We start from the raw sequence: 27,706 nt of genomic DNA, 5'->3' as shown, positions 1-27,706 counted from the left end.
TCTTACTTGATGTGAGATTGAAAATGTTTAGATACAATATCTTGCGCGCTCTCGCTATATATAGAAAAAAGACAATTGTAACATCAAGAGTTTTTTGTTGTTTTAAAGTATAATGTTTTGAGCTGGTTGTTTTAGTATAATATAGCATGTCTTACTCTGGTGGGAAATGTAGTAAAACAAAAATATTGAGAACAATCTTTAAAGCAGCACCAGGACAATGTCTCTGAAACAGTTCCAATATTTTCCATAGTAACTTGTAGAATTATGTCCTCTCTCTTCATCCATCATCTTTTCTGTATTTTCAAGGCATAAAAATAAGAAGGGAAAGTCAGCTAAAGCATTTGACTTAGTTGACAATTCTTTGATAGCTCATGCATCTCCAAAATTCAATGCTTTATTACTGCCAACATTATGTATTTAAATGAATGCAGCTTGATATCAAGAAAATGACCATATTGAAGGAAAAAAAAATAAACTGCAGCCTTCTTCATGAGTAACACTTGAAACTGTTAAACACATTAAAATCCCATTTAACAAATAGCAGAACCTAATGAACATTGGGATTGCTCGGTGAATACTAATGTGGAATATTACTGGGAAGGATGTTTGAGTGTTGAAGTTTCTCATAGCTCAAAATGGTTACACAGATTAAGGAGAGGAACATCTGTTGTTCAAAAGACAAATGAAATTTGTCAGTTCACTGAAAATATTTTTGTTTTTGTATCTTTTTTAAAACCGTTTCTTAAAGTAGTCAATTGCTCATTCTTCTATTTTGAAATTTCCAGAAATCTTTCTTTAAGTGTTGCATGTCAATTTTATATCAGAAATTCTTGGGCTGTGTCTAGATACAGTTAATCAATCTGCTGTTTAGTAAATTATAGTGATCTATTGTATGATAATCAACTAGTATATCAACCATGAAATCATCTAATTCTGAAATTAAAATGATCAGAATTATAGGCTTATCAAGTGACAGTCCATTAATTCCAGGCAGTTAGATTTCACAATACATTCAGGTGAGTTCTGGTCTCTGGCCTCAAGTTCTAATGATAACAGTTTCCGTTCATTTTCTATGTCAAATCAAACAAGTAATTTGTCTTTTACTTATCTGATTTTATTTGTCTGAAATGTGGTTAGTAGGCTTTATTGTATCCTTTGTCATGGAATCTGTTAGTCATTGATTGTAATAGAACTGTTTTCCATTCATCTATTCATTTAAGTATTTAGTCAGTTACTTTTGTATACATCTATCCGTCTATCTACCCATCCATCCATCCATTCATCAATTCACCCATTCAACAAAAGTCTACTGAACTACTGAACATGTGTGAAGATGATCATGTTGCTTATATAGATGGCAGGACAGGTTTCTGTTCTCAAGGAGTAGCCCATAAGCTCATACCAACATAAGTACTGTCTTTAGTTTAGTAACTCTTCCAAACCCTGCTGTGTTAAGGAGACTTATGAGGCCCAGAAATTCTGTTTCTAGATATATATCCAAAAGAATTGAAAATAGGTATTATGTGTTCACGAATATGAATAGCAATGCTATTTATGATAGCTCAAAGGTAGAAACAATCCAAATATTCATCAACTGATGAATGAATAAACAAAATGTAGCATGTACATGCAGTGAATATTAGTCATAAAAAGAAATGAAATACTGATACATGCTACAGTGAAGTTATCTAGAATAGGTAACTTCATAGCGACAAAAGCAGATTGTTAGCTTACAGGGGTTAGAGGAAGAGGGGAATAGAGAATGACTGCCTAATGGATTCTGGGTTTTCTTTTGGGCTGACAAAATGTCTTAGAATTAGATGTATGTAGTAGCTGCACAACATTGTAAATGTACTAAATGGCAGAATTGTACGATTTATTTTTTAAATTTTAAATAGGTTTGAAAATGTCCATCCTACCCCAAACATCAAACTTCCTCTCTATGTATAATTTAAAATGCTTAATTTTATGTGATGGGAATTACACCTGAACTAATGACAAGAAAAAGAAATGCCTGTGACACTGCATTTTTCATTGACAGGGTTCCTTGGTGAAGGGGGAAAAAAGCATTTAATGATTTTCAGATGACACAAGTAACCTAAACACTGTAGAACAGTGATATTTGCCTAATCTGGGACCTTCTACCAGGTTGTCCAAAATGTGCCTCTAGAGAAGATAGCACTCAATTAATAGTGTTGGATGAGTTTATTTACAGGTAAAGATAATTTGCTTGTCTTTAGAGGGTGCCACCTAGCACTCAGCAGCTAGGATGATTCCATCCAACTGCCTGTATTTGGTGATTTCAGGGTTAATTTCCTTTCCTGCTTCCTGATCATATATGAACTCATACATATTCAAAAGTACTGTCAAGAGTCTAGGCTTAGCAAAGTGGGGGTAAAAGCAATGAAAATTTTAGAAATCTATTGCCGAAAACCTTACAATTTGAATAAAGATCATCATTTTTGAAGATACGTTTACACCTTGTAATGAGCCTTTTAGCTTTGCTCTCTGACTTGATTCCCAAATTCCCAACATTGATTCCCAAATCTAACAAGTTATTTGGTAAGTGTGAATCACTGATCAATAAAAATCTACCATCACTCCTGAGAAAGGAACTGAAAATGCAGGCCATAGCAAGAATCAGTTGCTTCTTTCTTATGGTTACAAGATGGCATTTCATATGCTATAAAATGTCTATCAGTAATTTTTAAAACTGTAATTATTATGAGTCAATAGTAGTCATTTCATTATGTGCTCTTAGAGTTTATTTAAAATGTATTTTCATACACTAAAATGATTTGGAGATACAAATAGTAAAAAGTATATTTCTTGTAATGTTCATGTAGTCATTTTTATTTGGTTTCAACAGTCAATGAAAATAGGTTAATAAACTGTCTAGTATTTCATAATAACCTACTGTGTGTTACATATTAAACAAGAACTTTATATTCATTTTCCTTTAAAATCAAGCTCAAGGTATATGAACTATTATATTATCTCCATTGTATAGAAGAAAAAATTGAGGTCTAGAAAGAATAAGTTATTTTCTTCTAGACCACGAGGCTGGTAAATATCAGAGAAAGGACGTAAATCCTGGTCTATTTGACTCGCAAAACTGTATTCTTAATAATTAATCTTTTAAAATGTCCTTTTACACAAAAATAGGAAAAGCAAGTAAGATACCGGTAACATTTATTTAAATTGTGAATGCATAATAAGAAAAGAAATGTGTGTGTGACAGCATTTTTTCCAATTTTCCATTTGGCCAAACCAGGTTTTCTCTAAAATAATGAGTTATGCCAAATCACTCCACCAACATCACCAGATTGTAAAAAAGTACCAATAAAATGAAGGCCATAGATACAGAGAACAACAGATTTAATTGAGGACAAAAACAAATCCCAGAGATCATTCTAAGTCAGTCAACTGAGCATTTTGAGAAAGTTTAGCTTATACCGATGACAAACATGCGGGTTTATCTCAAAGGAAAAGAAAACACAATTGTTTTATCTTTTATTTCAATTTAAAAGCTGAGATGGATTGTTAATATTGTCTATTTCTGCTTTCCTTGTTTAAGCACTAAAAGAAATCAAGCAGTCATTGGAATGTTTTCCATTTTAAAAATCCCTTTAACTATATGATTTTTTAAATGTCTATCTATCTTCAAAAAATGAAAATCAAAACACATAGCCAAGAGCCAAGAGACAAGGAAGAACATTCTCGTATCTCTTCAGCATTTGGGGTTGGTGGTGTTTGTCAGCACTTTAGACTGAGCCAACTTGACCTAATATGACAGACGACCAGAGCTTTTGGTTATGGTATTCATCAGCTTCCTTTCTCAGCATACATAATTGGCTTATATTTATGTCATCGTTGCTGTACGATTCCTACAGCTGTATAATACCTAAAAACTTCACTTATTCACCATCTCTTTTTTCCTCTGCCATAGGTTGAGCTCTGTTAACCTTCAATCCGCTGTCTCCTATCCTACTGATGGAAGCGTTGCAGCAGCTGTAGAAGTATGTCAGTGCCCACCAGGGTATACCGGCTCCTCTTGTGAAGTAAGTTTGCAAGAATGCATCCTCAGTGCATTCAAAGTTCCCTCAACATTGCTTTCAATAACCTGTTCTAATAAGAGCTGTTTTTTTTCTATCAATAATTACACAAATAATGGGTATCACTTAAAAAAGAAACTTGAATGTCTACCAAAAGCTGTGGCTTTCAGTTAGAGTATTAACCACATAATTTCATCTTGTAACTGTTTCTCTCTGAGCTATTTTGCCTATGACTGAAAATCTGATGTTTCCGTCTTTGTTACCTATTTGATCTATTGGATGGTAGCGGAATAAGACTTCAAAATATTTTCTCTTCATTTTCATCATAATGGTTATCCAAAATTTAGCACTATATATTTTTTTACTTTTCTCTCATGTTTTAATTCTATGTATCACACTTTTCCTCTACTTCATTTCTAAGAATACAACCAAATCACAATCATCTGAAGCATTACAATCTTCAGAATGTCAAGAACATAATATATGGAAAAAATACCTTGATAGAGAAAATTGGCTACAGGTCTTTCATTTGTTTAGCACCTGATGTTTGAGATATTTATTGTTGTCTCCGTATCCTAGATTTATAATAAGATTAATGGTTCTTACTTAATACCACAGTGTGTCATCTTAAGGTAACACTTTTTATTTTTTATTTACTTCTATATATTTTCTTTTAGATTGTCTGAAAATTAGTTTTATTTGAAACCTGGTCAAAAAATGTGAGCACTATTTCCTTGACAGAGGGCATGGCTTACAGATAAATAGGAGCTTAGTTTCTTTAAAATGGTGCCTTTAAGGAATCATTTGAGTGTACTGAGATATTTCACTTCAGAACACTACCTCATTATGCCATTTATAGAAATACTCTAGGCATTGCTTTGTCGGTTCTCTCGTACTTTAAAAATAATGCATACATCTAGAGATACACAGTCATATTCATGACAGCTGTGTTTCCTTTAACTGAGCTCAGATTCACCTTTCTAGAAATAAAACTAGATATAACTTATAGAAGTACTTGCTTTTCCAAAATTCATGTAGATAAGATAAAAATAATTATGGATATCAATTAGCTATGCCAACCCAAATTTGATTTTACATATAAAACATACACTGTATTTGATGAAACAAGAGCCTTTCGCTCTTGATTCCAACCAGACTGCTCTATTGGAACTTTAAAGATCCTCTCTCAATTGGCATAATACATAAGTTAATTCTACTCTTGTTTTAATGCTTGTTTCCACATACGTTATTCTCATCCTTTGCATTATCTTCTTTTATACAAGTTCTAAATGCCCATTGAATATAAAATTACTTGAATATTACAATTGCTTAATTGGCTATGCTTTTAGTCTCTTCCTTCTCTCCGTCAAAAATATTTTTGATACATTCTAGATATGTCTGACAAATTCTGTAAATTTACCTGCATAAATTATCAGTAAGTACATACAACATAATCCCTGTCCTTATGGAGCTAGCAATCTGTTTAGGGAGACAATAAATACCTAGGAAAAATGGGATCTCAGTGCTATGTAATTAAGGGACCAGTATGTGCTACAGAACATACATGCAATAATCATTCAGAGGGATGAGCTACTGCAGTGGAGAGAGATGTAAAGTGTCCTGGAGTGGAGAAATCTTAAACTGGATGCTAAATAATGGTAACAGATAGATAGAAGCATTTGAGTGTGAAAAAAAAAAAACCAAAAAAACAAAAAAACAAAAAAAAAACAAAGAAGAGAGAGATAATAAAAGCTTCCTGTATCTGTCACACAAGAATTGTTTGATAAATAAAGTTACTTTGTAATCCATAAAAGAACTTAACTGAATCAAGAGACAATGAATTTTGGAACTTTGAATTTTCTCTCTGACTTCTTCATTTCTTCTACTCTCTAAAATTCGTTTTTTTCTTTATCAAAATTTTCTAGCCCTAAATTCTCTATTATTCAGTCCTATCCTTTCATTATTTCATTTGCTTTTCAATTAAGTGTAGTTCATAAGGCCAGTCATTCTAACCTTGTTATCACTAATATCCTGGGATCCCTTAAAAGCTGAGTAAACACCCCACCATTAATGTCTTAATTCCAACTTGCTGAGAACCTCTAGCCAAAAACAGATCAAATTACTCCATTGTAGATATTCTCTTTTACTTCATTTGAGGCCAAAGTGTTGATTCAGAATCTTTTTCTCGTTTCTACTTGACTTCTTATAAAGTGTTCTACAGTTAAATCTTTTAAAAATTTTCTTACTTTCATAGTACTGTCATCATTCATTTCACCTGACAGATGAGACAGGTGGGATACTAAAAAAAAAGAGTTTTGGGCAATCTCAGTTTCTTCTATATAATGGAAATAATATTAACCACCTCATAGAATTGCTTGTTTGTTCATACTTTCATTTAGCTGACTAGTATTTGATGAGCATATATTTTGAGACAAACAAGACCCTACACATGGAAAATAGTACAATTAACAATGCAGATATTGTACCTGTCCTCAAGGATGTTGCATTGAGTGGTGGCATTAACAATATGCCAGAAAGCAAATATAAATAAATGTGACAAATTCTATGAAGGAAATAAACAGGGTTAAATAAATAGGGTTCTATGATAAAGTTACTGCAAGTGGTTGTATGAAGGTTAGAAAGTCTATTTTGTAAAAGTTTGTCAGGAAAGGCTTCCTGAGGTGGTGACAGCTAAGTGGAATGTTGAAGAATGAGAGGGACAACGATGTAAAAAGAGCTGCTAAGGAAGCAGTGTAGATTGTGGAGTATGTAAGGACTGCAAAGAAGGAGCATGGCTGGAGCTTTGTAAGCAAGGGGAAAAGCAAAGGGACAAGATGTGAATGGAAAAGCCAGGCCATTAGGAGTTTTGCACATATGATAAGAATTGAGCATTTTATTCTCATGGCATGGAACATCATTGCAAACCTTTTAGCAGAGTAGTGGAGTAGTGTAGTGATCTGATTTACATTTTTGGGTTTGGGGTATTTCTTGTTTTTTGAGACAGGGTCTTGCTCTGTCACCCAGGCTGGAGTGCAGTGATGCTGTCAAAGCTTACTGCAGCCTCAAACTCCTGAGCTTAAGTGATCCTCCTGCCTCAGCCTCCTGAGTAGCTGGGACTACAGGTGTATACCACTATGCCCAGCTATTTTTGTTTGTTTGTGTGTTTGTTTTAATAGAGACAAGACCTCACTATGTTGCACAGGCTGGTCTCGAACTCCTGAGCTCAAGCAATCCTCCCACCTCAGCCTCCCAAAGTTCTGAGGTTACAGGCATGAGCCAATGCACCCAGCCTGAGTTACATTTTTTTGAAGAAGGCATTATGGCTACAGTAGGAAGAACATGTCTTAGGAGGGCATGAATGATAGGAAGGAGAAGGGTTAATATGTAGTTGCAGTGGAACACAGCAATAATAGTGGTTGCTGTTAGGATCATGGCAGGGGATATAAAAAGACTTATCATATTCTATATATATTTTGATAGTAGAACCAGTAGGACTCACTGATTCAAGACTGTGTGTCTGGGGAGAGATTAAAGAAATAAAGAGTTTAAGAATGAGTCATGGATGACCAGTATGAACGATTGATCAGTTGCTTGTGTTGTCATTTACTGAGCTGAGGAAGACAGAGAGAGGAATAGTTGGTAGGGTTGGGGGGTATGGAATCCATAGTCCAGTTTAGACATTTTAGGTTTGAAAAGGCTGTGAAGTGTAAATGTCAATGTGCATTTATAATATTCAGGTCTTAAATTCAGCATGTCTGTCTGGTCTAGAGATATGTTTTTGGAAGGCATCATAAACTATGGAACTGAATAAAATTACCCAGGAGAAAGTGTAATTGATTAAAAAAAGAGAAAAATAACCCGACTCAAACCCCGAGGAGCTCCTGACATTAAGAAGCAGGGTCAAAGCAGAGGACACAGCAAAGAAATATGGTAGAAATTTGAGAAGTGTGATGTCATAGAAGTTGAGAAAAGAAATTGTGAGAGGAAAAAGAGTCAGCTAGGCCCCAGGCTGATGAAAGGTCAGATAAAATGCAATTGCAGAATCATCCATCAAATTTGGCTGCATGGAATTTGGTGACAAGGACCAGAACAGTTTTAATTGAGAGGTGGTGACACAAAACAGATTAGAATGGAATGAAGTGTGAAAAAGAAGTGAGGAATATAATACTTGTTAAGAGTAGTGTTACTGAAAAGAAAAACATAGATGACTAGAAAAGTTATATGAGGTTGAGGACAGTTTTGTCATTTGTGTTTTGTTTATTTTTGATGGAGACACTAGATCGTATTTTTTTTGTACTGATAATAATGACCCAGTAGAAAAGAAAGTCATTACTAATGCATCAGAGAAAGTGAATATTGAGAAGAAAACAGGTGCTGGAATCAGATGACAAGTGGAGCAATGTTCCTTTAGGAAGAAAGACCCCACATCCCCCACATCTCTTGTTTGGAATGGGAATATGGCAACAAGGTTTGGAGATATATGCTTAGATCTCTGGACTTGTTAGTGCAAAGATGGCTTTAATTTTTTCTGTGAGTAATAAGATAAAATCACTGGCTAAAAGAGAGGTGTAAGGAGTTGGGAAGATTGAAAAAAGAAGACGTGGTATGAGTAGTGCATTTGCAGAGTATTAAAACAAAAAACTTATTAAGGAAAACTTCATGGATATCTGTCTGAAAACAGATTAGTTCTCTTCCTTTTCTCAATATCCTTAATTTTTACCCCCTTATGAACATGTAGCTTCACCGGCTTTTAAAAAAGTATATTACAGAAGGAAATCACTTCTATAATAAATCTAGGGATGCAAACAATTTAATGGGGAGGTATGGGAAGGGATTTAATTGGGAGAAATGGAAATGGAAAGGGATAGAAATTTGACAATTTTGGGTTGGTTGTGGGAGTTGAACAACGAGAGCACATGGACACAGGGAGGGGAACATTACACACTGGGGCTTGTTGGGGGGTGGGGGGCTAGGGGAGGGATAGCATTAGCAGAAATACCTAATGTAGATGATGGGTTGGTGGGTTCAGCAAACTACCATGGCACGTGTATACGTATGTAACAAACCTGCACGTTCTGCGCATGTATCCCAGAACTTAAAGTATAATAATAACTAAAAAAAATAAATTTGACACTTTTTTGTTACTGCTCAAATTAAAGAGAAAGTTTATTTTATTTATTTTCAGATATGAAGTATCAGTACATAATGTTTTTATGTATTTGTTATTGATGCTCAGATTTGAGAGTCCTCATATCCTGAGGCAGAAGGAACATTTCCACAGACACATAACACAATTCTATATCCTTTATTACTTCAGTGATTTCTCTTTTGTTTCCTTTTTCAACTGGAAAAGATGGGCTTTTCATGATATATGATGTTGTAGTCAACCATCCAGAAATATAGTAAATAACCCACAAGATGCAATTTCATTGGAGGGGGATCATAAGCTCTTAGAGGGCAGCAGTATTTGCCTCGTGCTTATTTTGCATCTCATCCACTTTGTAGTAATCCCCACAGACGAAAAACTTAATTAAGGATGACGGGGAACTTAGAGCAGGCATTGACACAGGGAATCTAAGACTCAAATATCCTGTTTTAATCAGAATTCAGTTTTTATATAATAAAGTGTTTCACATTTTAAACAAGGAATGAAAAATACAGGCAAAGTTATAGAAGAATGCCATAAAGTAAACTAACAAGAAAGTATGTGGTAAATAAATCATAAACTTTTTGTATACATAGCAAAGCATTATAAGATTGAGGAAATTTAGCATGAAATACATGAATTATATATGTGTAGAAATGAGCTGTGTACGTGGTCAAATATAAGTGTGGGTGCTGCCTTTCTTCCAAATCATGTCAAATATTTTCTGGAAATGATGAAGTTAAGGGCAATTAGTATGTGGGAAAGTGAACACATTCCAGAAAATCAAAATTGCTTGGGATGACATTGGGTACTCTCTTAGGCTAAGATTGTATGATGAGTCCTTTTATATCAGCTGCCTTTTTTACAGTACTTTTTCTTCTATTTTCCTGTCTGTGCTTTTTACTTTGAGACTGTCACATTTCAATTCTTTATATCTCTGCTTTATTTTACCATTTCAGAAGCGACACCAAGCTAATGCTTCCTCTAATCTCATACCTGCCAATAATGCTAAGGTCAGTGCAAAGCCCCAGTGTCAGGAAGAATACCTCTGTCGCAACGTGTCAATAATGGCAATGCTTTGACAAGCACATTTGATGAGTTTCCTACATGTTATTTTCTGTTATCACAAAACAAACAAAAACAACTTTTTGTTTTAATCTCCAAAACCAACTAAAGCCTTATTTTCCTTTCAGTCTTGTTGGCCTAGGCACAGGCGAGTTAACGGCACCATTTTTGGTGGCATCTGTGAGCCATGTCAGTGCTTTGGTCATGCGGAGTCCTGTGATGACGTCACTGGAGAATGCCTGGTAAGTGCTCTCTTCTTTGGGGATGCTGATTGACAAGTCTGAAATCATCTCAACAGATGCTACAATTCAGTTACTACCTGGGGACCTTAAACACTTGAGTCAGTAAGTGCTTTGACAAAGTTCTTTGTATTGAACTGAATTGGAACTGAGAATGCTCTTTCATATGTGATCTCCCTAATGAATATGAAGAAGTGTTTATTCATATTAGTCCAAGAATTAAATTAGAATCACATATATTATTTTAAGGCATAACTTATGATTGGAGATATAACTACCATGAATATATATGGTTTACTTCCTTCTATAAATCTATGGAAAATACAGTGTACTTTTAAAATAGAGAATAATTTTTATCCCCATAACATGAAAAGTATAAAATATAACCTTTACAGGAAACATAATTAAGTTTTCTTCATGTTGAAAGTGAAAACATACTGCATATTTTTACTTAAAATGTTCAGAATTTAACTAAATGCATAGCGTCATTTGTAGATTAAAAATAAAAACAATATGTAATACATATTCACCAGAGCTGCTTCTCCTTTACAATTAAGTCTAAGCTTTAACCAGAAAATAGGCTTTACAAAGTGCAAAGCACTTTCCATCCTGCTAAGAAGTCTTAGGATTGGAGAATTACACTGAATAGACCATTTTGATTAACTCAAGGGCATGTTAGTTTTATATTGTCTGACATGGCATGAAGCTTGAAACAACACTTCTCATTTCATTAGTCTTGCAGAAACACAATTTAAAATGGTGCCAATTTAGGAGGATATCACACTCTCATTTCCCTGAAGAATTTAAGGCGGACTCTGTTATCTGTAATTCTTAATATTCTATCTTTCTCTTGCTCATTTTCCCCCATTTCTCTTCTACTTAAAAGCTTCTGGGAAAAATCCAAAATGAAAATTCAGGGCTTTCGTTTCAGTATAATTTGGCATTTAGGTTTATTGATGCTCTTTCTCTTTTCTCTATATAAGATTTTGTTTAATTGCATTGCATTATAAAGCATGAGAGTCTTAATTTGTGGATCAGTAGATTTTTGAAATGACATTTTTATGAATAGAAAGACTAAGTGATTTTCATTTTAATTATGCCATAAGTCTTTTAAAATGTACTTTGGGAAAAATATTGGGTTACCTTTAAACACTTCACTAACATGCAATAGGAAATAATATTCAGCCCAAAACTGACATGGAATTGTTTTATTTACCCTAAGGAGACAAAAATAAGTATGTCATAATACCAAACTCATAATGTTCCCTGTAGTCATATGTTGAATTCATTAGGATAAAATCAAATCAAATGTTCATGCTGAATTCATTAGGATGAAAGCAAATTGGTCCATTTGGTGATGTGATATTTCTAAAATGAGAAGCCTTTTTTAACGAACGAAACAGTCAGCATAATTTTGAGAGAAAGAAGGGAGAGAACAGACCCTACTAATGAAACCTACTTTACTGATTTTGTTTCATGAACAGAGAGATAGGAGGTCTCTTTCAAATAACAGAGCGATCTTGAGGCAACAGTGGACATCTTGATGATAAAGACAGAATCTGGTGTTTCCTGAATTTTCCATCATAGCTAGTAAATAGGTGATCATGTAGGATATACTGACTTTCAAGTGCCCTTTCTCCAAAATAGTACTGAAAACTAAGTGCTGATATTCCATTTTGAGTATGTGAGTTCTGATATAATATACAAAGAGAAGAATATTTTAATGTTGCTCATCAAGGGCATTCTTACTGTTCAGTTGACCCTGCATTTTAGCTTCTTACTTAGTTTTCATGAGCATTAAATAGTATGGATTTTACCATGAAAAATAAATTTATGAACAAATGCTTAGCTTGCTTTAAAATTTGATTATAAATGATCTGAAATATATTTTTGACAACAGAACAAAATCTAAACTTCTGCAATAGTGTAGGTCTATATTAAAAAGACATTTTAACTCAAAGTACATTTGAAGTAAGCCAGGAAATATTCAATGTCACATGGGAAGATTGCATGCTTGCTTCTTCTCATGGTTCTTGTGATATGTAATGTGAGCAAAAATTTGTAAAGCGCTTTTGTAACAGGACGCCTGTAAAAATAACCAGTTCATCAGAGTGAAACTTCCATCTTTTTGTTTTGATTTCCATTATATAGGTTGTCTGATGCTATTTTCTGGTTTCCACTACAAAAATACTTGAGTTTTAAGATGATTTTTATTTAATGAAACATGACATTAGAAAATGTAAGAACTACATAATATTTATCTTTTAAATCAATAATTGGGGAAAAAAAAACCCTCTTAATTATGCAAGATTTTCAGTTGAAAGTTGGAAATACCGTTTTCAACATGTTTAAGGCATAATTAATTTTTTGATTCCATTTTTTGAAAACCCTTAAGTCTTTGAAGACATAATTTTAGTTGTATCAGTGAGATAACATGCAAATAATTTTACAAAAAAACAAAACAATTCTTTAGTAATAGCTTAGTTTAGCTAAATCTAAAAATTGAAGGGAAGTAAAACAAAAATCAAATCAGGGGAAAAATCTTTCTCCATGTTTTGCCCATTAAATCCCAATATGCTGCATTATTAAGGCAACTATTCATAGTGGGGTTGACCTTAATGCTATCTTTTAAAACGTTTTGTAAAAAATAAATTTCAGAAAGAATTTTAAATAACTTAAAGAAAAGCCTATTTTCAAATATCACCAGTTACTACAGAAATACATATTCACATTTAGTTGATGAAACTGGCATATGATGTGTAAAATTTTTCAGATTTCTCAATGTTTGATTATGAGTCAAGCAAGCTTCTCACAGCTGTAATACAGTAGTGCATTGTCCAAGCCATCAGAGTCCACTGAGGCCAAAATTAATGTCTGAGCTAAGAGGGCATAGCCCCAGAGGATTTGTATAACTAGCCACAGTCTCCATTAAGTCAGCAATTTCAAGCTGAACAATTGATTTTTACCTAGAATCAGCTACAATTTCCATTAAACATATGTTGTTAGTGCTCTATGACTACACACACACACACACACACACACACACACACAAAATCATGTATTTTCTTAAGGAAAAAAACTAAAGAAAAAATGAAGTAAGATTTGCATAATGAAAAACATTAAAATGAATTTCAGTCATCTTTTTGTAAGTATGCATATGCTGAAATTAGTATGTAGTTTATAAGCTAGATATTAAATTAACTTTCAATGCTATTTCCCTGCTGTAAAATTGACCATTTAACATGGAAAAGATATTCTTGCTGGTGGGGAGCAGACTAATGACTTCGTAGACCTATTTTTGGCAGCATGTTGATCCCTGACACCAAAATAATAAACTCTGATGCGCATTTCTTTCTCAGAACTGTAAAGATCACACAGACGGCCCATATTGTGATAAATGTCTTCCTGGTTTCTATGGCGATCCTACTAAAGGAACCTCTGAAGACTGTCAACCCTGCGCCTGTCCACTCAATATCCCATCCAATAAGTAAGTAACAGACTTACCCCATGAATAAATTTAGCATCCATTTCTGCAAGTACATTTTTCATAGCAAATATACCCTTTCTCTTATCCCATGTAAATAAATAATAAACACAGACATGAATATTTTTCAGGAAAATAATATGAATTTTCCAAACCTAAGGTATTTAAAACTATGAGGATTTCTAAGAATTTGTAATTTTTTAGCTCTAGTTTTGGTGACATAATATCTGAGAGTAGAACTCAAAAAGAATTTTGACACCAATTCCAAAGAACATAAACATTTATACAAACACATACATGTGCATGCATGTACACACCTACACACAGACACATACCCATCTTCATGCCTTAATAAAAGGATACAAATACAGCTAATTTGGATTCTACCCATACACTATTTTTTTGTGAATCTTGGGCAAGTCATAAACCTCTCAAAATGTAAACTGAAGGGGCTGATTTAACTGACTTTTAAGCACCCATCCTCTCTCTTCTTTTTTAAAAAATTCCAGTTGTTTACCTAGAACAACCACCTTAGAGCAGATTTTTTAAAAACACACAGCAACAAGAAAGAGCACTTGACTTCCTCATTTCCTTACCTTTTAGGGGAATGCTATATCCAGCTGCTTGAATTCACATTTCCTCAGGGCAGCCATCTCTAAGTAAACAGCTAAGCACACCCCAACAAAAATGTTCCGTTTTGTTTTTAAATTGGGATATTATGTTGGAAAAAAATCAACAATTGTTACTCAAAAGCAATTACAGATAACTATACTTTTAAATAAAAGATTCTTTTCTGAAGAACTCTCTTAAAGGTGAGCTTAGTGCTTAATGAAGTTCATATCGTATTGTACACTTTCCAGCTATCTCTAGGCACTGTGATAACTGACAGAGCAAAAATTGTCAATGATCTTTAAGGGAAATCTGTCAGCTATAGTCTTTTAATGTGAAGATGTGATCAAGTAGGTCATACTTCAAACTCTTACCCAGAATGCGCCTAATTAAAACGGTCTTTTGTTCAATTCAATGAATACTATAAGCTAAAGACTTTCAGATAATTCTGACATTAAGTTTAAATGTTCTACTTGGAACTGTTCTTCCTACTGTTCAATCCGCATGAAATCCTTATCCTCCCAATGACCTTCTTTACTCAGAATTTTTTACCTTACTCATGGTTTGAAAAAGAAAAGAAAGCACTACTATTTAATAAAAGCAGACTGCTATATTCTAGGCCAAACACTATATTTGGTATTATTTCACCTTCAGCTATAACTCAGTAAGGTAGATATTATTATCCTCATTTTATAGATTAAGAAATGAAAACTATTAGTAGAAAAAATGGCATTATGGTGCCAATTCTAGAACCAGAATCTTTGGTTTAAATGCTGGGTTCCATTCTTTCCAGCCGTGCAACTTTAGGCAAGTCACTGAAACTCTCCGTGCCTCAGTTCTGTCATCATTAGTTATAATAATAGGACTCTCATAGGGTTGATGTGGGAAAGACATAATTGAAATGTGTAAACCACCTAAACTGTGACTGGATATGATGAACCCAATCTAAGAGCTGACTGTTACTAACCTGCTCAGAGTCATCGAGCATTAAAGCATCAGAGTTGGAATTCTAGTTTTAAAATCCATGTGCTTTCCAAATCTCTACAGTCTACAATGAAGACTTTAAAAACAATACACAGTGCATTTTAAGTGATAACACTAAAAGCAATAATTAATTCGTTAGATAAGTCAATTTATCTGGCAAGATTTTGAGAAAATAAGACGTTGGTTTAATGCAGGGGTCCTCAACCATCTATGGCCTGTTAGGAACCGGGCTGCCCAGCAAGAGGTGAGTGGTGGACGTTACCACCTGAGCTCTGCCTCCTATCAGATCAGGCAGGCATTAGATTCTCATAGAAGCTCGAACCCTATTGCGAACTGCACCTGTGAGGGATCTAGGTTGCATACCCCTTTTGAGAGTCTGACTAATGCCTGATGACCTGACGTGGAACAGTTTTATCCCAAAACTCCTCCCCTGCGTCTGTGGACAAAATTGTCTCCAAAACGAGTACCTGGTGCCAAAAATGTTGGGGACCACTAGTTAGTGTATATTAGTGATCAGAACATTTCCAGGGCTTAAGGCATGAGCCTGAATGAGCACAAAGCTGAAGATTCTTTAACAACCAAGGATGTTAGAGAAGAGGAAGAAGGCAAGAGAGAAACCTACTGGAAAATAATGAATATAGGAGAACAAATGAAATATATTCCTTCATAATTAATGGCTACTCAAGTCTATGATAGTCACAGCATCACATAAAAACCTGCACTCTGGTATGTAAGTGAAGAGTTAGATCACCCAATGGAAGACCTACTTGTTTGCCATGACTGAATGGCATTCTCTTAACCATCCTCATTTACATGAAACTCATTGTTCATGACTAACATGCATTTGAGGAAAGCAGAAGGATTTCATCTGGCCACTTGTATTGCATCTTCGTCTCAGCCAAGATTTCAAGAGCATTAGCACCACTATCAATCCAGTAGAGCTGGCTGCTCATTGCACCATGTGATTTCCAGCTGAATACATATTAGAATTATATAATTGGTTGAGTATGTAAACCCTATGGATTTACCCTCAAGTCTGACCAACATTTACTACAAATGCAGAAGAAACATTAGGGAGATAATTTTGCTTGGATAATTATAGGCATTCATGACCCATTGTTGTCTCTTTATTTGCTGTGCATTTACTTGGATAATGGGTTCTAATTGTTGTTTCTGAAAAAGAAAGAAAGTCTGCAAGCATTAAAACACAGTCTATCAGTGCCAAAGGGATCGGGGTTCCAGTGTCCAATAATGTTATTTCCTAAAAGATGTGTATTCCAATTTGGTGTAATTATGTTGATCCTGATTTTTAAAAATGCAGATAACACAGTGATAGCAATACCAGTAACACCAAGTATTTAAGGATTCTTCCATTTTCAAAGTGCTTTCACTTAGAGTAATTAGCAATTATTAGTAAATATTATAATTAGCAAATTATCAAATATTAATATTATAAAATATTTAAACTAGCAAATTACTAAATAATAATTTTATTTTTAGTAATAGAATTGGGACTAGAGTAGCAATCTATTTTAAATTCCAGCTTTCAACGTGGTATTTTAACAAGCAGAAAGGGAGGGCAGTGATAATTCACTTAGTTTATAAATCCTAGAAGTTTTGTGATAGGATTATAATGTCTTTTACATTTAAAACAATTTAAAACAATTTTACATTTAAAACAACTAGAAAATTATCATAGTTTAACTGTACAACTGTAATGAGAAAAATCCATTTTCGTCTAACAACCTGAAATGTTTAAAAAAAATCAGTAAACAAGATACTTACTGACCTAGGGAAACTATCCTTTTTAAAAAGGTTTTGTAAAAAACATTACTGTTATAATGTGAGCTAGAAACTCTGAGATATGAATTGAATATGTGCACATAATCCTGAAGATGGGATTTTAATTTTCATGGGTTATTCAGAGGAAAAAAAAAAAAAAAAAAAAAGAGCTAAAGGTTGCCGCAACCTTCATGGGAAGTCTAAAGCTTAGTGATAGTTTTACCTTGGTGATTTATCTATTTAATCCCTGGTCATAAATCTTATAGATCACAAGCATTTTGGCTCCAAATTTCTTAGATAATATTGCTAAATAAATCAAATGTGTAAGAAGATAGAGATAGATTGGTGTAATTATTATGATGTATGAATACAGACAAGCATATAATATTTAAATTATACATATATATCAACTTCATCAACTATTTACGGTGGTCACTGTGCTTGGCCTTCTCATCTTGTTGATGTATCTATTCTAGCTATAGATTGTAACTAGGCAGTAACATTTATCTGGAGAGAAGCAAATAAAAATGTAAGTATTCCAAATGTTTATATTCATTAATTTCTGGCATCACATAGCTTATAGGTTAAATAAAATATGAAAGTGACATGTGAATCTCTGCCTTTGAATACTTAGGATGTGTTTGAATATATAATATTATTGAAGTTGTTATAGATTTTCATCAGTTATATAATAAAAGACAGTATTGGCACAAGGCTGGGCAGAGGTAGGCCCTCAATAAGTTCTGTCTACTAATATCGTTGTAAATACTACTGCCTTGTGTGGGTCAGGAATGCTGAAATTTAAGTTTTTGAAAGAATGAAACTCAAATTTAAGTTGACCTTTAGGCTCACTCAAGAGATCATATTGAATGCACATTGTTAAAATTAATATAGAGAAATATATTCCAAGACAAGAGGTAAATTTAAGGAAACATCCAATTCAACCATATTCTCTAGAAAATTGAGAATGCTCTAGATGCTTTAGTACTCTTTCCTACACATTGTTTTATGTCCACATGGGAGATTATGATGGGTCTTCCTGGTTCCATATACCAAAGGAGAAAACTAAAGTTCAGAGAAATTAAATGCCTTGATAGTGATTATACAGCTTGCTTGTGGCAGAACCAATATTGGAACTCATATATTTTGACTGACCTCTCTGTGCTTCTTCCAGTGGGGCTACAGTAATAGAAACAATTACAGAAACATTGAAAAGAAGCAAAAAAAAAAAAAAAAAAAAAAATCAATAGAATTTAATGTCAGACAAACTGTAAATGTTCACTGTAAAAATCAGTAAATCTTCACTGTTTGGCAAGAGTTATGTTAACTATGCTACATAGTTACAGTTATATTAACAGGTATGTTAATATAAGGGACTACAACTAATATAAGGGATGCGAAAACTGCAGATTTAATTCTTAAACTATTAACTAAATACCTTAAACGTTAAATCAACATACCTTAATTTGTTTAAAAATTTGTTAACAAAAAAGGCAAAGTTTTTGAAAAATTAGTAAATTGTATCTATAATTTATTATGGCACTATGCTTTCATACTTTTTCAGTATAAAAGGGTTTATCAAATCAATCATATTATTCCATTTTGCAGAATAGGAAACAGGTTTAAAGAAATATATCATTCAAAGACATACTTAGAAAATAAATCAAGTCTAATTAAAAAATCCAATTGTGGAGATTAAATCAGATTTCATAGTACTTAAAGGTAATTAAAGAAATAAGTGTTTGCTTAATGATTCTTCTGAGAATAAGTAGGAGAGATCATTGAACTGAAGAAGAAAAAACTTAGAAACTTCAGAAATGTATGAAGCTAACACCAAAATCATGAAGTAAATGATTTTTTTCTTTTTCTCCTCTTCCTCTCAGTCCTCTGCCCCCTCTCAGTTATGTGTGGATAGTCTCATTACCCTCATCTGCAGCTTCTCCACTGACATTGCGTAGCCACTCAGAATGGTTTCTTTTCCTACCCAACTGTTCAAGATGATAATTACTTGAAAGGAGTCCTGATCCCCTATATGTGCAAATACAGAACATGCCCTGATTCTCTAACCCTCATGATGGAAGTTTTAATTTTATGCTCGTGATTAAAGGAGTGGTTGTTTTATATGACATCACAGTCCCAAGAAGCAATTCCTTATATTTTATTTCAAATGCATGACAGTTAAAGACACACAAAATATTCTCACACATTTACTTAATATGTGTTTAATTTTATTTTAGAGTATTGGATTAACTCTCTGTGGGAGCATTTTATGTTAGAACTGAATTTCAGGACCCACAGGAGAAGTTTCCCTAATGTCTGATAATCAGGAATTGTTGAGCTTCTATTGAGCAACTGTTTTGTTTTTGGCTTCTGGCTGCTCTGAATTGTTTACCTGTTGATTGTTCACTTTTGCATTAGCTGTGAAAAACCTCAAGGCCAAATGCTGATCCACCATTATCAAATGGACATACCTTATAACATGCAGTTTGAATTCTAAATACACCCTTGAATTTATCTTTTTTTTAGTATTTTTTTATCTTTAACCTTGCTTTATTCTTAATGCACATATTTTGACAGAATTAAATTATTTTTAGAACAAGATTGATTGTTTCTGTATGTATGCATGTACATGCATAAACATACATGCATATGTTGACATACATAGTCACATGTGTGCACATGTATGTACACATACATATATGCATACATGTATACATACTTATAAGTAGATCCTTATAAAAATAAAAGTGTATATTCAACCATTAAGAGGGATTATTTTCGTGTCCAGCTTCTTATTGGTTATCCCAATAACAGCTTCCCTTCCTTCCCTATTTGTGGAAAATGCCTGCTGCTCTTGGCTTTCTTGTGTTTCCTGTGGCGTGGTTTGGATAATCCAGGATGAAGAACATTCTCTGCTGGTGTGGAGCTAGCCAAATAGAGATAAATGACATAATCTTGGAATCACTTGAACTCAGTGATGATCTCAAAATTTCCTCTTTGTGTCACGGAACAATTAGCTTCATATCTTGGCCAAAATCAGTGCTAAGTCACTGCATTTGCCAATGCAAATTCTGTAGACGTTTTTTACTGTGCATGTTTATTTCTCATTCTAATTTTATTTTTGTTGTTGAATGCCATCTTCTGCCATAGCTGTAACTGCAATTACAGCAATAAGAGAGTGAATCTTCGGTTTATGTTGTTGAAAGACTATCAAAGCACAAATACAGATATATTTTATGAGAAAGTTTTATTTGGATGCATTATGTCAAGTATCTACATTACTAGAAACCTAAACTTACTTAATTCTTACCAGTAGGTTTCAATGACAGTTGGTTATAGGAAGAAGAGAATATCACCTTAAGAATCTGAAGTCCTAGATCCCATACTAAATTCTCCTGGAAATTTTGTATATGACTTTGGTTAAGAAAAACTGTGCCTGCCCCAACAAATTCATAGGATTTTGTGAAAATGTGGTAATATTGTAAATGTATGCTGAACGGTAAGGAGCTAGTCAAATCTAACATATTCTTATTGCTTAATTTTTTTCTTGAAAAAGTGTTGATTTTTGTCAGTGAACACCTTTTACTTTACTTATGTTGGTTTTAACTGACATGTGAATGCATTTAATAATTTGAAATCTATTTTATGAATAGGTTTAAAATGTAGGGTGCAGTGGCTCATGCCTGTAATCCTAGCACTTTGGGGGGCCAACGCAGGTGGATCACTTGAGGTCAGGAGTTCAAGACCAGCCTGGCCAATATGGTGAGACCCCATTTCTACTAAAAATACAAAAATTAGCCAGGTGTGGTAGCACCCGCATGTAATACCAGCTACTCAGGAGGGTAAGACAGAAGAATCGCTTGAACCCAGGAGGCAGAGGTTTCAGTGAGTCAAGATCGCACCACTGCATTCCAGCCTGGGCAACAGAGCAAGACTCTGTCTCAAATAAAATAAAATATTTTTAAAATTTTCAGAAGCTTTGTCAACAACCATTGACACAAGTTATGATAAACTGATGTAGGATTATAAAAAATAATTGGTACCGTTTTCTTTCAATCAGTGTAGTCCTATAGAGGGGGTATTTTAACCTGCGCATCTTCAGTGCAATCACAATCCTGTCAAGAAAATCACCCATAGTAAACTGTCTTTGGATCATGTGTAGTAAAGTACAGGATGCTTTATAAAAGGAGTTTCTTTACTCGCAGTGCACACGCTGGGTATGTCTTGTCTGCTGTTCATGACAGCTACTATAACTCCTTAATGTGGAATCTTTGATCTAGATAATATTTATAAATTCAAAGCATCCCAGACCAGGTTTTATCTCCTTGACCCAAGAGATTCATTTAGACTTTCCACCTGAGCTGAAATGTTTAAAACATAGACTTACCTGGTCCTAATATCTTGCTAGCATCCCAAAAAAGAGAAGAACTATTAAATCTTTGCACAACTACCCAGAGTTAAGCCAGAGAAATACCATTCAGAAATAGTGTTCATGATCTGATCTGCACCGAAGTTAAGAAAGTATTTCAAAGTAATTCAAGTGTCAGGAGCAGGATGAAATCAGGACTTGCAATGTTTAATTTGTTTTCTTTCTTTAATTCATTTAGCCATCAAGCAAGCCTGTATTGAATTGCCCTGTCATATATAATAGAAAATAAATCTACTTAGGGAAAACATAATAAGAGAAAGATTAATTGAGGGCATTTCCCTTTGAAACGGTAGCACAGCAGACCTTACAGAATTCAAAATCGTTGATGGCCCTTCAGAGAGCCAGTCAAGAACCGCATTACCATGTGTCAATCTTGGGGTAGGGGTTCGTGTATGAGAGGTGCCTCTCACAAGGCAAAGAAGCATGACTGGAGTGAAACATGTTGTTGAAGGCTAAAGCTAGCACCTGAGTTCTCTGCTGGTTCTTCATCTGGTGTTCAGCTCCTTTACTTCAGACCCAAATTAGAAATATGTGCAAAGAGAGAAGTGAACTTTGAAACATGCCAGAAGGTATGAGATGGCAAGGTTGCTTTTGTTTGTTGAGGTTTATGATAAGTTTAGGTAGAATATGCATGCTTGATCTCTTCTGAAAGCTTTCCTGAGGTGTGAGGGCATACCTGCAAGGAAGCACATGCCACAGCCTGCACACAGGCATGCCCCACTATGGCAGCAGCTGAAGAAGGAAGAACTGCCACCATCACTGCCACATACTGAGATTTCCAAAATCTCTAACAAATTTCTTCAGGCTGCTTCAAAGTCAGAGGGATTTGGCTAGAGAAGAAAATATGTGAGGCTGCATATGTGCCAGGCCTGGAGGAATTTCTAAAAAGCAGCTCTACATTTCCACTTGTTACTGATGATCACGACCCAGAGCAGTCGCAAGTCAGTTAATAACATGTCACAGGGATACTGCTCTCCACTGGGCTATATTCACGTCTGCAGAAACAGCGATGTCATTTCATCCTCCATTGGCCAGACCCTAATCTCCATCTCTGGGGCGAGAATGACCAGTCTGTATTCTTTTGTCAGAGCAGTAGTGGAGAGAGAAATGAGAAAATGCTGCTAATGACTTTGTGTATGTGTTTCTTCCTTGTCCCTGTTTTCCACAACAATATCAACGTAGCTTTAGCCCAACGTGCCATTTAGATCGGAGTCTTGGATTGATCTGTGATGGATGCCCTGTCGGGTACACAGGACCACGCTGTGAGAGGTAAGCGTGTGCTGCACTGTCTTGCAAAATGATTTCTACCTTGGGAGTTATAAAACCACAGATACAATCATCCTTTGCATCATCCTTTGGAGAAAAATGGCCACACTCAATGAGGTGAAATAAAGTTTCTCAACACACTTGTCAAACAAATGCATTATATTTTTGTAATTTATTTATTTTTCAGAAATTGCTTCATAAATCTTCATTCACTCAGAGAATATCTGATTAATGTTTTAATCTTAAAGGTTAAGTATTAACCTACAATCTTTGTAGAAAGTATTGCTCAAGTGGAAAGTCATGCACTTTAAAATTTATCTTGCTGTCTCTGTCGGCACCATTTATTTTTCATAATTAGCTTTTTGTCCTTAAAATGTAGCTTGAATGCATAGTTCATAGTTCACCAGGTGGTTCATAATTTACTTTAAATATACTTGAAAATAGAAACAAAATGTAATTTATTATCATGATTTGTATCTTCTTCTAATTACTCCTAAAGCAGTATTTTAATTCCTGTTGATTTTACTGGGTTACTTTGCAGTGGACACAAGAGTATTATTTTATGTGATTTGTGTGATTATATTTCCTCCTGAAATGTTTTTGAAGAAATAATTCTTCTATATATTCAGCCTCAGCATAAAAATGATACAAACTTCCCCCTTGACATCATTGCCAAACACAAAAACCTCCCTCTGGTTTCAGCACTGGAAATGTCCACGCTGCTACCCTTCCTGGGAGGGCGGGGTGCAGAGGAAGTGACCTGCTTTCACTCATCATCACTGAGGCTAACCCTGAAGAGGGCTGTTTTTGCCCGTCTTTTCCTGTCATCTTGGCAGCTATCACCCCTGTTTCAACCAGGATGCATAAAATTAATGAAGCAGGAGCCTATCACCCAGAGAGAATTTAGCTAGCGACTAGCAGTCTGTGGACAAACTGCCAGTGACAGTTCCTAGCAGCAACAAGTACTATTTGTGAGTATGGAAGCATCTGTAAATTAGGAATGTAAGAAAAAAAAAAATGAAACAAGCAGCATTTATTTGCAATCAAGAAACTAGATATCTTTAATTGTGTGTGTGTCTGTGTGTGTGTTTAAAGAAAGGCATGTGCATATTACTTACTATAATAGGAGAACATATCATTGCCAAGACAGATTTACATCAAGTGCTTAAACCCCCCAGTTCACTACAGGCAGCCTTTTTTTAGCAACTGGAAAATGACAGCTGCTCTGTCATACAAGGCTATTAAATCCACTTATCTAGGTGAGCATAATCTCTGATATATTTATATTGCTCTGCTTTATGTACTATATCCCTATACATGTTAGACAATAGTTTCTGAACCATCTATAATTTAAAACCCCACATTTTACTTAACAAACATCTGTTTAGCAACTACCATGCGCTGGATACAGGGCTAGACATTGGATATAAATATATGCATTTTCCCATCCTTGCCCTCAGCACCTCACATCTTTCTTTAATGCAAGTGAGGATGGTTGCATGTATTCTTCAGAGAATTCTATTTGAATAGCAAAAATCACCAAGGAACGAAATACCTGACAGAAAGCATGATTTCCTGTCTAAAATCTGTATTAATCTGATTCAGAAGATGGCAACATGCATATGCAGTGTAATGAATGGCATAGCTTATCTCCAGCTCAAGTTTTTCCACAACTGATACCATATTTTTCTAGCCAGAATTTAGGTTAGGGTTTTCCAGGAATATTTAAGATTTATAATTTCATTGTATTTATGTGAGTCAAAAGAACCCCTTAGATAGATCTAAAATATGAGGGAAACATTTTTTTGTTTGAGATGTGCCTGTTGAAGTAGAAGAGAGGGAAGATAAGGGTCAGGGTAAGGAGGAGATACTGGTTGCATTGAAAATCTTGTAATCAAAACCATTCTGTAAATGATTTGTGTGATCAGCTTATGCACATCATCTAAATAAGACCAGAATTTAAAAACTAAAGCAACATTTCCCAAATTGTAGACGTTCCTGGAATAAAGAATTCTGTGATCACATAAGTTTGGGAAGCATCCATTTGCATGTTAAAAGTTCTGGCATGTCCTACAGTGTGTAATGAAGAAATCTGTTCAATTTGTTTAGCTCAGCATTTCCTAAACTTATGTGGCCATAAACTCTCTGCTTTAACTATATAGCAGGAATATGTCTCAGACTACAGCTCAGGTGGGACAACAGTTATAACTTTATAGTCTTTATCACAATTTAATGTATATTTTGAGACCCCTTTCTCTATATGTGGGACCTGTGAGGGCTTAGAAACATAATCTGAGCCCCTTTCAAGTTGTTTTCTTCTCCTCTCTCCAAGCTTGAATCAAAGTTCTATTAAGCTTACCTAGTACCAAAGGCCTTGTTATGCAAGGGTAGAAGGGAGGGTATAATGTCTGTGAGTATGTGTTGAGCAAGGGGACATATGGTAGGGCCAGCCAGTGCTGAGCATTTCACCCAAGCATGTTTCTGCTGACCTATCCCTTTTTTCCTGTCCTCCTCATTACCTTTCCTTTCAGGTCTAGGAAGCCTCCCAACTACTTTCATTCCATTCTTGGGGGCACAGGAATCATTTAGCTTATTTCATTCCACGCTAAGACCCACCAGCATCTCTACCATCATCATTTTCCAACTCCATCCCATTTTCTATTTGGAAGAGGATGAGCTACATTCATGGAACTGGTGGCTTTCAGAGCTTGGAGTCTGGAAGATTCCTATGTCTCTGCCTTCTGCCCTGTCAAATCCCTTCTCTCAGACATGTAGCGCAAGATGGCCTTGCTGCTTGAACGGAGGGGGTGAAGAAAAGCAGTGAACAGGAGAGTGGCCAAACAAGATACAACCAAACATGGACTGGTATTCTGTCACAAGTAGAACACTAGTTACAGCTTGGAAAACATTCACTTATGGCCAAAACACCACTGTTTTTGAGGTATCACTGCTTTGCTGGGGATGTTTTAAACAAAGAAGAGTCAGAGAGTGAGGGGAGAAGGTATTCATCGTGGCACCTTTGCTAAGATTCTAGACTTTTATCATCTGGACAAGAGGAGAAAAAAATTAACAAAGAGACAGTATCTTGAAGGGCTAAAAGGGATTAAGTAAGCCTTAGAGCATCAAGAGCAATTAAAAAGAATATTGAGCTAAAAGTGAGTTAAATGCTGAGGATACCTGCCTGATGGGACACTAAGATACTTTCAGAATAAGTCTATAACCTCAGCAACCTGTCATACATTATGGAGAAGGCATTTCAAAAAGACTGTGGCAAGTTTACCTGGTGGGTTCTATAGGACAACATGAAACCTAATGGGATACATAGACTTCTTAAGCCCTCCCCACTCCCCAGCTGGCAAATTTTTAACAACTCCTCCCTAGGTGAGGGGAGAGGGGTCAAAAGCCAGGACTAATTTCACAGTTGCCACTGAAAATATGGAAGGTATTTAAATCCAATTGCTTAATATTTTGAAAATTCAACTACAGTTTTATCCTCAAGATTCATATCAGGTATCAAAGAAATTCCTTTTTGTTTCTTAAACTTCAGTTCCAAAATCCGGTTTAGTTTTTGTCTGCTTCAGAATGTCTGAATTGGAATCAAGTCTAATCACCCCTCTGATCACTATGCTCTTGAGACCTTCTACTCATTTCTGAGTCTCCTTGTGCCTTTGGGTCCTGAATGCAGAGCATGGGACTTACTAGTGCCGTTAGCAAAACTGCGACTCCAACTGAGGTGTCAAGAGGCCACTCATTTGTGGTTGTGCAGTTTGTACACTGCACAAAGGCCCTCAGGGAAGGGGAAGATTGAGGGCTTGAATCCAGTCTGCCCTCTTCTTTTCCATGAAGTCCCTGGGTGTCTAGCTGTGTCCACTGTCTCTTTACTTTTTCTGCATGTGTCTAGAGAGAACACTTTCTTCCAACTTGCAAAAGGCACCATTTGAGCAGGCAAACACCCTCAGTCTTTTGCTGATTGTGTCAAATGGGAGGAAGTAAGAACACAGCATTACAGCCACGCCCCTTTATACAGCAGCCACCCTCTTCCGTGCCTTTGCCAATACCGTTCCCTCTGCCTGGAGGATTGCAGCCCTTTCACTCCTCCGCCCGAGGCTAACTAATCCCTGTTCAGCTCCCAAAAGTCAGCACTATCATCCTGAAAATGTCCTTGATTAGGCCTAATCTGAGTTGGTTGCCCTTTTCTGTGCTGCCATAATAGCATTTGCATATCTCCAGTTGTTCTACTGCTACATTTTAAAATGTGTGTTCATTCTCCATGGACTGTAGTATAAGACGGTACCTTCTTTATATTAGTACCATGTAAAAGTGCTCAGCTGATTTTTTTTTTTTTTTTTTGAATGGGGTGGGGGAAACAAGAGCTTTTCTCATTTGCTTGGCTAGATTAAGCTAGCATTATATTGTTTCATTGTTTTCAGTGTATAGATAATAGAAATGTAGACCATGATTTTAGCCAAAAGTTGCTGAAAAAATGATGGTGCAGAATGAGATAAAAGTCTCATCAGTGCGGTTGCTTTCTTCTCATTGTTGCTTCTCTGCACGTCTGCTCTTTTTCTACCTCTCCCTCTCTCTCTTCTTCTCTCCCTCCCTCCCTCTAACATTGTTCCTAAATTATCAATAGCAGCAAGAGTAACA

The 27,706-nt window shown here is 35.2% G+C and overlaps 1 protein-coding gene across 8 annotated transcripts in view; it reads left to right on the top strand.

The window, feature by feature from the left end:
- Nucleotides 1-27,706, top strand: part of LAMA2 (laminin subunit alpha 2) — a 772,685-nt gene that overhangs the window by 514,437 nt on the left and 230,542 nt on the right. For 6 of the 8 annotated variants that reach the window (XM_050788287.1, XM_050788283.1, XM_050788289.1 and 3 more), the window contains exons 15-19: nucleotides 3,950-4,061; nucleotides 10,161-10,214; nucleotides 10,395-10,508; nucleotides 13,865-13,992; nucleotides 22,976-23,062. In XM_050788287.1, coding sequence (XP_050644244.1) covers nucleotides 3,950-4,061; nucleotides 10,161-10,214; nucleotides 10,395-10,508; nucleotides 13,865-13,992; nucleotides 22,976-23,062 — 495 coding nt within the window. The remainder of the gene's footprint in view (nucleotides 1-3,949; nucleotides 4,062-10,160; nucleotides 10,215-10,394; nucleotides 10,509-13,864; nucleotides 13,993-22,975; nucleotides 23,063-27,706) is intronic. The other 2 variants (XM_050788285.1, XM_050788290.1) reach the window with 1 other exon arrangement.

Source organism: Macaca thibetana, chromosome 4, assembly GCF_024542745.1.
Source record: "Macaca thibetana thibetana isolate TM-01 chromosome 4, ASM2454274v1, whole genome shotgun sequence".
Taxonomy (NCBI): domain Eukaryota; kingdom Metazoa; phylum Chordata; class Mammalia; order Primates; family Cercopithecidae; genus Macaca; species Macaca thibetana.
Note: the sequence above shows the minus strand (reverse complement) of the source record. Positions and strands in the feature narration are given on the sequence as shown.